Raw genomic sequence first — 16005 nt, 5'->3', positions numbered from 1 at the left:
AAGATTCATATAAAAGAGAGCACTTGATCAAATAAAATAAAAAGTGGTGTGACCTGTAAAAATATTTGACCAGTGGGTCATGAGACATGGAAGCCATTAAAAACAAGGCAGAAGTGTCAGATATCCAACATAAAACCAACTTCACTGAGGTAGAAGCAGAAAGTACTGACAACAAACATTTCGCTTTGGACAAACAGATCAGCTGAATGTGAGCATGTGACCAAATATGGTGTTAAAAATCATGGCATTAAAATGGAGTGTAGTTTTTAATCAGTGGATCTAATGAGGCCGCTCAGAAGAGGGTGAAAAAGGTTCTTATGACTGATTAAATTCTGCTCTATGCTTAAAGCGCATAATCAAGGCCACATTACATCGAGCTTAAATAAAAATTACTTTATTATTTTTTAAAATAAATGCATTTTTACAGTCAGAAAACAGAGCAGCAGGACATGCACTGCTGCTCCCGACACTGGAGGCAAACAAACACATCAGAGAACAAAGACGAGGCTTGATTTTCCTCCCAACTTCATTTTTGCTGATTTGTCTCAAACTCCAAGGTCTAAGCAATGTGGGTCTCCTTCATATGGACAATTATTAAATGGCACACTTCGGTTGTGACACAATACCAGACGAATAGGTGAAGTACATCAAAAACAAAAAAGAGCAAATTAAATTTGCAGCAATAAATGCACAGAAAGTATCACCGTCAGTCGAAAGAACGAGCTAAAAATGCAACTCTGGGCCACAGGTGGTAGAAGAGAAAGCAGAAAATCAATAAAATTAAGCAGTAATACAAGAAATAAAGAACACATTGAAAAGGCATACGTATCTGTATTTTAGAAAAAAAATATATGTACTCGACAAACATCTTCATCAAATCTGGAGTTTGAGACTAGTGTTATCTTCATATATATTCATATATATCTTCATCTGAAAACTTGGTAAGACCACAACATGAGCAGGCACGATTCTGAATACTACACGTTGACAGATGACAACCCACTTTTTTTTTTCTGAAAGGAAAAACTTCCAAACCCCCCCAAAAAAAGCAGGAAAAAAAACTGTACAATTTCTATAAAACGTTTGTGTTTTTACATTAGTTACAAAAAATAATACTTTACTGACTGATCCTTCATACTGAGAACAGAGGAAAAAAACATTTTGCATATTTATTCTTCAAACTCAGTGACCTTTTGCTGGTGTGTAATGATAAAAATAAGAATAACAACAATATTAATACTATACGGTGTGAGAGACAGAAAGGCGATAAGAATAAAAAGGTGGTAGAAGGTAGTGATGACCCCTCGTGTTATGTAGTGTCAATGCACAGAGCAATGAGATGTCAGGGCTTTTAAATGTGATGGATAAAAGTTAACCTTTCAGGTCAGGAGAAAAAACACAATTGGCCTAAGAGACGAGCTTAAGGTTGGAGAAAGGTAGTGGACAGTTTTTAAATCTGCTGCCAATAGGATGAGACATTTTAAACACGTTCATCTACCCCACCAGCAGAAGAGTTTCATCCTCAGTGGATTCAAGTCTGGTTCTGCTGCCTGGATGACACAGACGAGCAGCCATGGCCACTCGCTTTAAAGAGAAGACGTGCATCTCAAACCAATTAAGATATTGCATATTAAACAGGGACTGTCCCTGAACGTGGCAGAACTGCAAGAACATCTAGTCAAACATTTCAAGTGAGGGCTACAGTCAATAAACCTGAAGACCTCTGCTCGTACACGCTGTGACCAAAAGACTGAATGAACACAGGGAGCAGACTTTAGTGGACTGATGGTTTCTAAATGTGCACTACCAGGTCACATGATGCTGATAAAACATTCTAAACTTTGGAAAACGTAGTGGACATGTCAACAAATCATTTAGCTTCTCGAGGGTTTAAATATTAAAAAGCAACGATAAAAACTGTCAATGGGATGAGACGCTTTAAACAAACATGCACTGACAACTCGTGACATTAGTGATTAGTGTTTATAAACTTGTTTTTAGAAAACACTCAATGCAGCGAACATGAGAATAAATGACTTTATAGACTGAGCTGTTTTAGCTGTTCGGTCGACTCCTGTAGGTTATTTTGAAACTTAGACTTTAAAGATGGACGACATGACTGCTCCAAAGGATCTCAATCGCCCCCTGGTGGTTGGCTGCAGTATAAGCTCCCTGCCTCCTCTGTGTTAGTGGATGGGATGTGGATAGAAATAGAGTAAATCCATTTCTGTCATTTTAGGTAGTATTTATCACACATGCTTGTTGAACTGTTGTAATTAGTTCTTTGATGCTATAGAAATCATGGTTGTGATTGGTTGAGCAAGTGCATTGGCAGATCCTCGATACCACAGCTCCATAACAATTACTACTGCCCAGACTCTGGCTCCAAATGAAGTCCAAAGTGCAAGATGGCGGCACCAGTATTCAGATATTTTAGGCGATGTCCATCTTTATTTTTCAGTCTATGGTTTGAAACCAGATTTTTGAACAAACAGGATGCTCGTGACAGTGCACTGAGCTGTAGTGTGTTTCCAGACATGCTCACTATCAGCAGTCCGTTAAATACAAAAACTAAACTGAGGCTCTCAGTGTCGCACCTGTCAGATAATACGCTGAAAATTCATAGGAGAGACTAAACTCTCCTGTTGTGAAGACACAGACATGGAAAGAAAAAGGACATTTAAAAAACAGCTTATTCAAAAACAGGACTGTGTACTGTAGAAGTGCTTACACGTGACTTCAGGGAGATTAAACCCTTCATTAAGTGGAGAGGATGTACGCTGCTGTTTACAGACCCGCCCCCTTTCCATCGGACTCTGAGGAGATCCATGTTTTAGGATAAATAATTCGATATAACTGTAGTTTATCTGTGGCACTAAAGCACAACATGTTTTAATGACAGTCTGACGTCAGCTCTTCAGTCCAGTTCTAGTAGAGAAAGAGACAAAGACAAAAGAGTGAAGAGGAAAAAGGAAAAAAAAAAAGGATCTTTGGGATTCAATTTGGTGTTTGATTGGTTTTTAAAGGGAAGTCATGGACGTTAAGTTGATGGCCGTCGGTCCAGGAGGAGGAGGAGGAGGAGGAGGAGGAGGAGGAGGCAGGTGGTCGTAGTTTAACAGGCTTCTGCTCAACCACAGGAGTTTAAGTTCAAAGTTCATCTGAACTGATTCAATCACGATTTAGTGTTATAACAAAGGACCTCGTCGGCAAAACAACAGAGAACACGGTTGTTGGCATGGCAACAGTTGCACTGTTCTGGACTTTTCAGCACAGCTCCAAAAAAATGTATAAAGACTGAGAAAAGTAGAATAAAATAAACCCATACAACGTGGTTCCACTCCCACCGCTCCCCTCCTGGCCCCCCAGCCCACTATGACCCCTGGCTTGTTCGGGGGGGGGTGCAGCTCAGACCCAGCCGCTGGTCAGCTTATAGAACATCTCCTCGTCTAGAGACTCGTTCTGGTCCTTGGCGCGTGTGGACAGGAAGATGTAGCCGCCGATGAACTCGTGGACGACCTTGCAGTCCACCTCGGCGCAGATGAACGACAGACTCGGCTCGTCTGCGAATTCCACCGTCACCTGCGCGCACAGAGGGGAGCGCGTCACACCAGACATTCTGTGTCAAATCCTCACAGACATTAATGAGACATGCAGATTTGGAAAGCTAATCCTTTTCATATGTTCCTACCATCTTGATCTCCCAGTTGACGTTCCATTGTTTCATGTTGCTAAAGCGCCAAGTCTTGATGGCATCTCCGGTGCCGGCATCCATCCGGATCAAACGGTTGTAGGTGATGCCAATCAGCTCCTCCCTCTTTCCTCCCTGGAACCTGCAGAGAAGAAGTTGGAAGAGAAGTTGGTGAATGAAAGTGTGAAGGTGAAATGACCTAAAGAGTCGGTGTCAGGATGTAAAACTGAACGTGTGCTTCGTGTAAAGTAAAAAGACAGATGAGCAACTTATTGAACTTCAGTCGGATCTGACAAAACGTACTTTGCGAGGAAATGAGTGATTCCAAACTCAGGGAGCGACTGCCACGCCTGGATGAAACGCATCTTGGCCTCGATGAGACTCATCTGTGCCACGTTCTGGTGGGCTTCAAGGATCCGGGCTGAAATCTGACAAACACACAATCATAAACATTACACACACAAATCTCAGTATGTTCCCACCATGTGTTAGTGTCACCAGAAACACTAACACATTCCCCAAAGTGAACAAATGTTTCCCATCACCACAATATTGCCACATTGGAAACCACCCAATACACCCACATCCTCACACCCACTGCATAAACCAGCTGAGGCTAACTGCACAGAGCCATCAGCACACACAGTGTCAACAGACAACCAGAGGTGTCACAAGTCTACACACAGCTAGAAAACAGACACACACGTATGAATTCATGTGGAGACTAAGGTTAGAAAGCAAAGAGAAGTATTTCATCTGTGTGAGTGTGCATGCATGTGTGTATTCATGTCCTTAAATGTCCTTCATAAAATTATCAACTAAGTGGAGGAGCAGAGTACCAGAGACATTCAGGTGACGCAACTGTCTCACAACTGTCTCGCATGAGGATTCTGACTTCTCTTTCTATACACAGACTGCTGATTACTTTCTAAAGCTAATTAAAGAGTTATGCACCTTCCCTCTCTCTGGATGAGAACTCATTTCAGTTCGTGCAGTATGAAAATCTGCTTAAAAAATAGAAATGTCCTGGAGTGTGTAATCCATCACAGTTTTTAACCACCCTCCCCTTGTGTAGTAATTAGCAACTGATTAGCATTCATTAGCTACTACATTGGAATCAAAAGGTAACAAGAAAATATTGACGACAGAAACTCAATAAGTTGATGGTTTGTTGCTGTTTAGAAAAACATTCATCTCATAAAATCTTAAAGAGATTGAACGGTTCCTACAGTTTATTAAATAATTATGTGATGGATCACTTACCTGAACCAAGTTACTAGTCTCTGCTTTTATATTATACACATGAATTAAAATCTGATTAAAAGTTTAAAATCTTTCCAAAACACATTCAAACTATGTGGTGTGGGTTGATGAATGGTCGGCAGTGATGATAAGTATATGGAAATGAATATCTTCTGTACTATCAGTACTTGGGCCTTACATGTCATGTAATAAAAAATAGAAACACAATAGCGATGCCCCGATGTCACATCAATAGAGTTAAATGTCATATGAGAAGATACAGTAAACTATGAAGAAGGTCGCTAATTATTCTACTGTGACTATCAGACACTATGAATTCTACGTCCAATGTTTCCCACACACAGACTTTACTTGGGCTGAATGCACAGGTATATCAATGGTTGTCATCTTAGTAATTTTCTTTCATTTCTGTCCAACAGAAGAATGTGATCTGTGATCAGTTAATTCATGGAAAACCTCCCCTCGCTCTAACCCTCCTGCACAAGCAGCTTTTACAAGGACAGGTAAAGAAAAGGTTTTTCATTAGTAATAACTTAGAAATTCCATGAAAGACAGCAGCAACAATACGCTGCATTGGCTGCTTCAAGACTCAACAGTCTATTCAGAGAACAAAACTTTACCTCAGCTTTCAATCTGCAGCAGCGCAGGTTAATCCACACCTCCTTGTCAAGTGGTGAATGAATTTTATCTTTCTTTCAGCACTGAATAATTGCATCTAATTTCTGTAAAGTTAATTTAAAAGCCAAGCATCTGTTTTTTTTCCAAATACTGACGTGAGAAACAGACTGAGGAGCACCTGGCTGCGTGTCTGTGAATATGAATTCACCAGCTATCAACACAAGTTCTGACACGTGGGAAACACTGATTTCCTACAACTACTTCTTCGATTAAGTGAAGAGCTCAGAGTTGAGACAATCATGCACATGTCTAAGGTTTGGTCGGCACCCAGTGGACACACAGCTCAACTTACCAGGTCCCTGATATAGCCTGGCTGAAGAGGGAGAGGTGGGGATTGAAGGGAGATGCAGAAGAATGAAGGAGATGCATAGAGGGAAAGACAGAGTGGATAAAGAGAACAAGCAAATAAGATCAATGTTGAGGGAGGAAAAAGACAAAATAACAAATAAACAATAACTGTAATAAAAAAAAGATAAAAAGAAGTTGGAAGAGGAGGGTTTGGCATATGAGTGTCATGCAGTGTTTGGCCACAAGAGGGGGATACAGCAGCAATCACACAGTGTGTAATTTTTAAAAGAAAAGACGGGAAGTTACACAACGTGTGTGTTGGATTTATATATGTCAGGTCTGGATAATGTTTATTCTTTATAGACTTTCAAAATAGGTCATTATAGGAATCACACATCTTCTCTGCAATTCCTTTTTCATCCACAAGATGGTGATACAAACCAGGCAACACACTTTAGGTTCCAATGTGTAGGAGTGTCATGTCTCCAAGATCCAGAGTTTACTCTACTGTAAATGTATAGATCAGGCCTCAGATAATCAGTGTACACATGAAGTGTACACTGTGTGAGTGTGTGAGAGTGTGTGTGTGTGTTTGTGTGTGTATCCGCTGGGCACGGAAGTCTCCCTGGACAAATCTTACCACAGGAAGTCCAGTTTGAGGGAGGTGGGGAGGGGTCGCAGCTGACTGAGAGCTCACGGGCTTTTCCCAGACACTTTTCCCGCGCAGCATTTCCAGGAATGGCTAATTTCCTGCTGCCTCACACCCACTACATGAGTGTGTGTGTACGGGCACATGCACATACTGTACATAATGCCACTATACTTTCATGTTGTGCCTGGGGATCCCCTATCAGACTGGGGTTTAAGGGAAGGGATTGGACCTGAGCCAGAAAGAACCACAGACACACACACACACACCCTGCTGGGGTCATTCTCTGGTCCACATCCTGCCTCCTGTTCAATCCATCCTCAGTTCCACCAATGAATTAAGCCAACGAGGTTTATTTACCTTTTGTCTTAGTAAAAAACACTGAAACACGATACTGGAGTCTTCTGTTCAAAAATGGGTCAGTGAACAATGAACTGTGATATTTGAGCAGCTTATCGCTGGAAGGATTTTGTTAAGTTTTCAACAACAACAACTCCCATCAGGGTTTGATAGCACGCATATGGTTCATGGGAGCTTTAACTCTTAAATGCTCCCAAATGTATTATTCCTTCATCTCCCTGAAGTGATGAGCTGCTGAAATATTCAATCAGGAAGTCTATATTTTAAGTTTTTCAGGAGAACTAACTAATGATTCCTGATTCTCCAGTTTGAGGTGCTCTGGCAGTCAGTCTATACTTAGTTACTGCAGGTCACTTTTACAGTTTCAGACAGAAGCTGCAACGAGAATCACCACAGGTCAAACAAACAGCCTATTCCAAGCAGGGAGGTTTAAAATGGACACAGCACTCAGTTCTTGTTGGGTCAACGTGCATCATGTGACCTGGCTTCGTTAACCTCTCTGCGACTTAACTTAAACATGAATGAGACCCTTGTGGTGTTTCGTGAAGATTCGGTAAATTTAATTTCATGCTATTGGCTCCAACTATCTTTAAGGGGTTGTCTAAAAGGAGACATAGAGAAAGAGTGAGAACTGAAGCCACATGTGTTCTTGGGATAATACCAACTTTTAACTGTACTGTGTTCACAGTAGAACCATATCACACACGTTTCCTGTATGACAAAGAACCGAGAAACAACGCTGGTGTTTTACTCGTCTATTATCAAAGGTGTCGGCAAAGACCTGGAATCTTCTTTCTCCTCTTTTATCAGTCATGTCATTCATTTACATTTAGAAGAGTATTTTGTAAATGAAACACATCTAGATCCTTGTGTTGCATCATTTCTCAATCATTTCCCATAACCCTCTCATCTTTCTTCGCTTTCTAGCCATCCATTTTAATTCAGACCATTGCTGAGTCATCACTAACTGTTCCAACCTCTCGCCAACACCCCCGCAACGTTCTACTATAACTTAAATAAAACCAGGCTGAGTGAGTAAGCTAAGGCGAGCAGACCCCTCCCTCTCTTCCTCACCCTTTCCCATCTAACACTGCCATGGTGTTCGTGTACTCAGCTGTTCCAGTGCACACACACCAGCCTATTGCTTGCATGCAAATCCGCTGGGCACATTGTAGACTTTCCCCAACGCCAACAAAGATTAATTCTCAGTGTTTGAATGTTACACCTGGTTATCAGGATGTTTGCTACTGTCGCTTACTTATAGTTGTTCCGTCTTTAAAAACTCAAATAAATTCAAGTTTCTCGTCTTGGGGGTCTCTTCACTATAAGCTCTTTTGTCTACAAGCACCAAGACTGGGATCTGAGGTTAAGTATCTGTTTCAGTCTGACATGAGCAGCTCCACTGTGTGCAGACCTGAGTGGTTTGGATGTCTGCTGTCCTGGTTTCCCCTCGGACAGAGAGGGTTGGGGAGGAGGAACAGAAGGAAGAGGAGGAGGAAATGTAAAGGAGGGGGAGTAGAGGAGAGGTTTCATTCCAACGCAAGACAACCCTGATGCCAGGAAGCGCCCATCTGGGAAGCATCAAACGCTGCTCCATCTAACTTCACAACCAAGTCATCAAACAAGTAAACAGCCTCCCAGAAAACACACATGACGACAGATAAGCTGTTGTCTTCTTTCTGTCTCTTTCCAACAACACACTTAACTTTGCTCAGAGTTGTCAATAGAAATTGTGTTACAGCTCTCTACAGAAATGCTTACTTGCTTGTTCTTGTACTTCTTCAGGTATCGTGGCGACACCAGGCATTCTGGGTTGATGTCAGTGGTGATCGGCTCAATGAACTGAGGGTCTGGATTCATATGCTGCATCTTGAGGAAGGACAGAATGTTCTGGACCTCCAGGTTGTAAGAGCTGTCTGCCATGGTCTTCCCTTTGGAGGCCAAACGGCACGCGGCCATCCAGTGGGCGTACTGCTTCTCCTGAAGATGAAAATCAAACAATATGCTTATAATCCAAAACCTGTCAAACCACGAGAAACATTAGTGAACGGTGGATTAATGTTAAATCTTACTGTGTCACACCGAAGCCAGATCTCGTTCATGCCATCAGCCACAGGGATTAGCAACTTGATGTTGAATTTCTGACCCGAGATGTTAACATCTGGAGTTACCTCACAACCTACACACATGAAGCCACAGTGCAGAGAGGAAAAATGGGTCAAAGGTCACTCCCATACATTAGAAGGAAAGCATACTTGCAGTAGAAAAATAAAGCAGTAAATTATTGCATGGGTATAAAGTGACTCAAACTGCTTTCAGACATGCACTGAATTCTGGATAATCTCCTGATATTCTCCTGAGGGGCTGTATGTGACAACGCAAACATCCGAGTGAGAGGCTCCGAATTTTCTCCAGAGTTCCTCCTGCCAGCCCTCAAGTAAAAACTCTGGATAATGCCTAAATGAACCCATGTAAGAATACAGCAGGAGATCGCAGCAAGCGAATGATTATTGATGACGTTTCGTATGCAAAAATGAAATGAATGCCGTGGACATTGAAGACGGCGACGAAGAGAGTCTAGAGAGTTTTAGTGATAAGTGCCAACGCTTGTGCAGACGTTCTCTGGAGTGTCTGAAAACAGCTTTTATCTTGTGATTCTATGTAAATTGTATGAGCGCCTGCACCTCTTAGATTCATTTGGTGAGCAGGTGTCCCATGCGCCTCCTCTTTAGTCTTGTAACAGGAAATTGTGATATCCTTGAATGTGCACCAGTACTGCTTATAGCCCTTCAGCGTCAGTTTCTTGGGTCTGGAAAATACATAAGAGACAGAGGGAAACATGTCATACTTAGGGGAGGGGGATCAAAAGTGAGTACAAAGAAGGAGGAGGAAGTGGAGGAGTGGGAGGAAGGAGGTGTTCTCCAGTGCAAAGTCAGCGAGGTGAACAGGAAAGGAGCCAGCTTTGGACAAGAACATTAATGGAAAACCATTAAAGAGGAAATGCCTCTCGATATCGTACCCCCCCTTGATGGTTTATACATTTTATGAGACAACCACCCCAGGGGCCACCTGCCTGTCAGCAAAGGCCTACAGCCAAAAGTGAATGTGGTTCAAAATATGCTTGGTCCAACTGTAATCACTTAGAAAAAGAAAAAACTAAACTGCAAGCTCAGCCTGCAAATGTCCTCTGGCAAACAACCTGGTCTATTACACTGATGCAAAACAGGCAAGAGCGCGCTGATTTAGCCAAAAAATGCTATTTGCTCTAATAGATTCAACATCTTTTAGACAAACGAAATCCTTGCAAACACATTCGTACACAGTTGTTGGACACAGGGTTTTTGATAACATTGAAAGTGAATGCGGACTTACTTGAAAACTTTTACGTAGTCAGCTAGCTCAGGAATAGATGTGATATCACCCTAGAAGGAAAGGAGACATTTTAGTAAAAACACAGAACATTATTTCACACAAGAATAAGAGAGTGGTTAAAATCAAAAGTTCAAATCAAAACAATGACTTAAGGATTAACGTTGTTCATTTTCATTGTCATTACTCAGTGGTCTATTCTAAAGAAAACACTTGTTGCATAATATTTCAGAGCTCAGTTTCCTCTGATAAGCTGTATCAACTTAATTCTTCAACACTGAGCTGCTGTAACAAAAGAGATGTTTATTTTCAGTGCAGCCTTTTTGGGGATTCATCATAGTGTGAAATGTGCATTTCCAGTGAATGTCATTGTTATTTCCCCCTCCCCTGAGTCAGTCTGCAGTGTCTACAAATGTTTATGCTCCTGTTTAATATGACGTATGAAAGAAGACTTCATCAGACTGTAGTACAGACACAAAGGGGGAAAAAAGCCCAGTCCAAGTATTCCATAGAGGGTATTTCCTCCAGTGCATGTGATGATGTGGCAAGTGTTGTCATACCAGTGTGTTGGACGTCTTCCCTCCTTCCAACGTGATCTCCAGGTCTGACAGTGCTGCATCCACCTCATCCACTTCCTTCTCACTGTTGTTCATGTGGTTGTCTGAAGCCATGATTGACAGCTTGTTGATGTGGTACTGATGGGGGGAAATACACAATTTTCTGCATTAAATCAGGGTTTCTATAATATTTGGGAAAATCCATGTTTCCCAAAAATTGTCCCAGTACTATGCACTGCCGAATATGACATATTGGGACAGGTGACATTCAGACCTCCTAGATTTGCATATGAACTGTCACATACAGAGAAATTCAGGAATTGTATTGCAGTCTTCCTTTCAGACACACATGTACAATATGTACTTAAGCTGAGGTTTAAGAACAGATGCGAGTTGTAGCAAAAGTCTGAAGTACTATGGAAAATGGTTTCACATTTATTATCCTCACAGCACTGCTAAAACCTAAACTCTTCCAGTTACAAAACGTTTCTATCCACAAGATAATGGAAGCCTTCCAGATGAAAAAGAAAAACAGCCTCTGTCAGAGACGGACTTTAACTAAAAGAGCAAGTTGCACAAATAATGCAGCAAATGGTAGCTACTCCATCACCTTTGTCATCAGTTTTGATTTCCTGCAATGTGCCTGTTGCACGAAAACTACAACTCTGCATTATAAAAGGCTTTGCTGGCATTTACGTTAGCAAATAATGCAAGTGTGCACAACTGAGTTCAGCAGTGATGGGACAATGTCCTTAAAGATGAGAAGACAACTTTCAGGATGACGGGAGAATAAAATGCTCAGTGATGATGATTCACTGACAGAACTAGTTTAGATGATTCAGACAATGTGTTCTCAGCAACTATCACAGCTTCATGAATAGTTTTTACTGGGAACACATGTGCAACTGGGCCAATAGGATGTGATAAGAGACAGTGCGTTCTTGTAACAATAGAGAGGGCAATTCATCAAGATGGGGCCCATTACTGAAAAACCCGCCTGTGGCTTCCTCTTAGTGTGAGTCACAGATACTAAATACAACTTGTTGACAAATGGTATTTATAATGTCAACCCATCACCAACCCCCCACCAATATATGAATGAACAGCTGTCGAGCAGATGAGAGATACAGAGACAGAGTTTGACAGAGATATGTGAGGCTTTAGTCAGCTATGGTTACAGAATGTGGGACAAAGGGCCCTCGATAAGCCTCCATTCTTTCACAGTTTGCAGCTTGTTTCCTGTTTGTGTGTATAAATGGATGAACCCAACTGTTTATCCACTGAGATACAAAGTTCAACCCTTGTCCTAAGTTTCTTTAATGGGCAGCGTGACTCTGAGGTCGATTACTGTTCTCGACTAATGATAACCTCACGTCTATGTTCTGCCAAAGAGACACTTCCAGGTGATGGCATACTAGCACAGGCCAGCAACATGCTGGAAGTGGACAATCATTGCTCTTTATTTAGACCCTGTGTGTGTATCCACTCTCAACAGTGAAACCTTAGCCCACGCTACCCAGCTGAAACATAGTGGTAGCTCCCAACATGCTAACAGACAGGTAGCAACAGTGTAGTAGATTAGCATCTCTCTCAGGAAATGAAACAAGAAACCAGTTAAGTGTAATTACAGACTGATGAGAAACACCTAACACCTCAGAGTGTAAAAGGGCTTTTAAAGGAATGTGAGCAGGTCTATCTGTGAGACAGTGTCATGATGGAGTGGGTGGTCTGGGCTGCAGCGCTGGGTCCCGGGACCAAGATGCTCTATAATTACCCTGGGGGTGAGGACAGGATGGCGTCCTCAGGTCTTGGCACTAACAGTTTATGAGGGTCAGAAATAGCAGGGGCACCAACCCCAGACTGAAGGGAGCAACCTGAGGGGGCAAAGGTGCTCACATCTGTATATCACTTCCACTGATCCCCTTTAAAGCCACTTGTTGTCATTTCACTTTTATCTGATCTTCCTTTAAACTTTTCTCATAAGAGACAGTTTGTCTGATGCCATGATTGTCCAGGGCAGAGCAACTCAGTGTAAGGGGCAACAGCAAAGTGCAATGGTTTGCAGAAATTACTTGGTCACATGAAGCTAAAACCCTCGGCCGAGTAGTGAAGAATACAGCTCTGGATAGTTACTTACTAGATACCAACAAGGACGCTAATGAAAATAAGAATATAATATTGGAACATCTCATTTCTTCTTCATTACACTGATTCTAGGAATCAAAGTGACTTCACTCTGTTGAGCTAAGTAAGGTAGGTTCATTAAAGTTACTTGTAATTAATTATTCATAAAGGATTTTTTGCTTAAAAGCCTAATGACTCCTTTTTCCATTGACTGATACAGATATAAATTGAATTGATTGATATCTAAGCATATTGATGAGTCCATTGGGAATCTGTGCCATAGTAACCCCACTGACTCCTTTTGCACGAATGTGAAAAAGCCAAGTTTTAGTATGCATGCTGCAGCAGAGCTGGCAGCCATATGGCTCAGCTCTGGGCTGGAAGCCCATTCAGTTTATTAGATTGCGGTTGAGAAGGAAATGTGCCCATTGGCCAATGAAGAGAAGCATGCAGATCTTCAAATTTCAGACCCTGACTAAACAATATGTAACAGGAAAAAATTAAGATCAGGAGAGGACACAAACATGCTGAGTCCTCTTACCTGCAGGGCAGCAAACATCATCATTTCCTCCTCCGTGCACTCGATTTCCTCCAACAGGATGGCCCACTTGGACTGTTCATAGAGCTGGTTCACTCGGATGGCATCATACTGTGGACACGCACAAATAAACAGAAACAAATAAACGCTGTCTCACAGTCCGATATACACAAGACGTCTGTACATCTGGAGATGCAATATTTAAAAGTTGTATGTGTTATATTCCAACCTGGTTTTGTTCAATCAGTTGAATTTCAAATGTTACTCTGTGATGGCCAGGGTCAGTATGATGTAATATTTGATATAATATACTGCAAACTACACAGGATAAAACTCTGTCCGTATGACATAAATCTGACTTTCATGAAAGGGGACAATACAGAGCAATCTGATGCAACATGTTTTCTACAAATGCCCAAACAGACTGTAAGATAAAGTTGTTGTGCTTTGTCTGTGGGACATACCTTAGGGTTGAGGTCAAAGAAACTGTGGTATTTGAACCTCAGCAGCAGCACCTCGTTCTCCTTCACATCCTGCTCCATCAGAGACCTGGATGAGTCCAACCACCTGTGCACACAGTGAATGTGCTACTTAGAATGTGTCTTTTAAATCTCTTTCTGGAAGAGATGCAGCCTCTTCCAACTGTTTTGATCAATTGCAAAACTTATTTAGAATTTATGACTTAAACCAGTTCAACCAAACGGCCAAACCACTAAGCAGAGTTCCTCTCACCCCTGGTTAATTTTGGCTTTGTCCAGCAGAGACTGGGGCTTGTACATTTTCACCAGGATGTCTGGTGAGGAGATTGGCTGGCTGACGGCGAGGATGCTGGGATTTCCTTCGGACAAGGGGCTGTCCCCAAACCAGGCAGAGGTGGGCGACAGTGGGCTGCCATCCCTGGAGTCGTAGGTGGGGGTCATTGTCTTACTGTACAAGCCTGGACTTGAGTAGATGCTCCCTGGAAACACAGAGCAATCAATCAGTTCTTGTAGTGCAAAGACTACACACAAAGTATTTATTAAATAAACATAATCACTTCTTTCTATATGTTTTGCTTTAGACAATCCAATAGGTGCACAATCACAAATAGAACATTAAAAACAGCTATGGGGTAAAATGGTGAACACTTTCCAAAAAGCACACACACACTTGCAGCCTAGCCAGGCCAGCTAGCAGTCAACAACGACCATGTGACTATGAGCCCACACTTTGCAGATGAGTGACTTCAACCATGTCCTCCTGCTGATGGTGGGATTGATGTGGATCAGCATGCAGATGATGCACTACATGATCAGGGTCTCCCACTTACTCACAGTCAAAAAACCTGCAGGAATGCATCACACACAGCAAACTACTGCACAACGTGCTGCAGAGAGGAGAGGAGGAATGCAAAGATGTGGGAGAAGGATGCCTGGATTACAAAAAGATGTAACTGTAAATTCAAATCCTCAGGAAATTGTCAAAATATTTTGAATGTTGATTTTTCTATTTGACTTTTTTTTTTAGTTTATCCATTTGTTTTTTAACCTTGGCTTTTGGCTCCAAACAAAAGCAGGACACCAAGTCAAGTTATCTGCATTTCCTGTTGGCCTTGTGGAGTTTTTTTGGCCCCACACCCCTCAGTTCCCTGTCTCCCTCTGTAGGGCTAAGATCAAGAAGCAACACTGGCTAAACCACTAAATCCCTTCTGAAATCAGGAAGTGGGCTTGGCTAGTGATTGTGAGTGTGTACATGTGTGTTTGTGTTTGCAAGCTGAGGTCATGAGAACAGGGTGCAGGCTATGGCCACCCATCCCTTGCGGGGGAAGGTTTTATTCAGTGATTCTTTCAAGGGTTTTCTCCCTGATGCTGAGTTCATCAGGTCAGGGAGAGTACTCCCATTTCCCGTAGGGGTTCCTCAGGAATCCCAAATATTCAGAGACACCATGTAAAAGGTGAAAGCTGGCAGCCCATTGAACAACACAACTGGTCCTCCTCCATCCTGTTTACTGACTCTCCAATACAAGCGAAACGACACAAAGAAAGTCAACATGACTTGACTTCCTAATGCTCCCACACTGGGGATTTGTAGAAGGCTTAGATGGAAGGAGCTGGACCACCATGGGCTGTTAAGACGAGAAGTAAACCAAGAGAGGGTTGAAAAATAATGAAATGTGTCTCTGTTAGTTTTGATTTTTATACAAAGCTTTTGTGCTGCACTAACAAATGTACAGTGCATAGAGTTATGGACCAATAACATTTTTTGACTTTGAATTTTGGACTTAATGTATAGCAAGAACCATATTGTATATAAAGATGGACAACAGGTCTCCACTTCCTCTGCTGTCCAAGAATGTAATTAAAATATCCTAAATGAGGCTGCTGCCATATTCCACAGTAGATGTAATGAGAAAAGTGAGCTTTGAGAAAAACGAGAGGCGAAGCCTTAACATCATGTGACCTTTCAAACCAGCTGACTTCCTCTAGAGGAGCGGTCAGATCAGGCCTCTAGT

General features: G+C 42.0%; 1 protein-coding gene across 5 annotated transcripts in view; it reads right to left on the bottom strand.

Moving 5' to 3' along the window:
* Window positions 1-378: 378 nt before the first annotated feature.
* The window catches only part of fermt2 (FERM domain containing kindlin 2), a 39814-nt gene continuing 24187 nt past the window's right edge, over window positions 379-16005 (bottom strand). For 3 of the 5 annotated variants that reach the window (XM_069535626.1, XM_069535628.1, XM_020098132.2), the window contains 12 exons: window positions 14247-14472; window positions 13979-14081; window positions 13518-13625; window positions 10856-10990; window positions 10299-10348; window positions 9611-9735; window positions 8999-9105; window positions 8688-8906; window positions 5922-5942; window positions 3992-4116; window positions 3689-3830; window positions 379-3579 (listed from right to left, as the gene is read on the bottom strand). In XM_069535626.1, the coding sequence (XP_069391727.1) occupies window positions 3406-3579; window positions 3689-3830; window positions 3992-4116; window positions 5922-5942; window positions 8688-8906; window positions 8999-9105; window positions 9611-9735; window positions 10299-10348; window positions 10856-10990; window positions 13518-13625; window positions 13979-14081; window positions 14247-14472 (1535 nt within the window). In that variant the 3' untranslated portion in view covers window positions 379-3405. The remainder of the gene's footprint in view (window positions 3580-3688; window positions 3831-3991; window positions 4117-5921; window positions 5943-8687; window positions 8907-8998; window positions 9106-9610; window positions 9736-10298; window positions 10349-10855; window positions 10991-13517; window positions 13626-13978; window positions 14082-14246; window positions 14473-16005) is intronic. The other 2 variants (XM_069535627.1, XM_069535629.1) reach the window with 1 other exon arrangement.

The sequence above is a fragment of the Paralichthys olivaceus genome, chromosome 12 (genome assembly GCF_024713975.1).
Source record: "Paralichthys olivaceus isolate ysfri-2021 chromosome 12, ASM2471397v2, whole genome shotgun sequence".
Lineage (NCBI taxonomy): Eukaryota > Metazoa > Chordata > Actinopteri > Pleuronectiformes > Paralichthyidae > Paralichthys > Paralichthys olivaceus.
The sequence above is the reverse complement of the archived record's forward strand: the minus strand, read 5'-3'. Positions and strand labels throughout refer to the sequence as shown.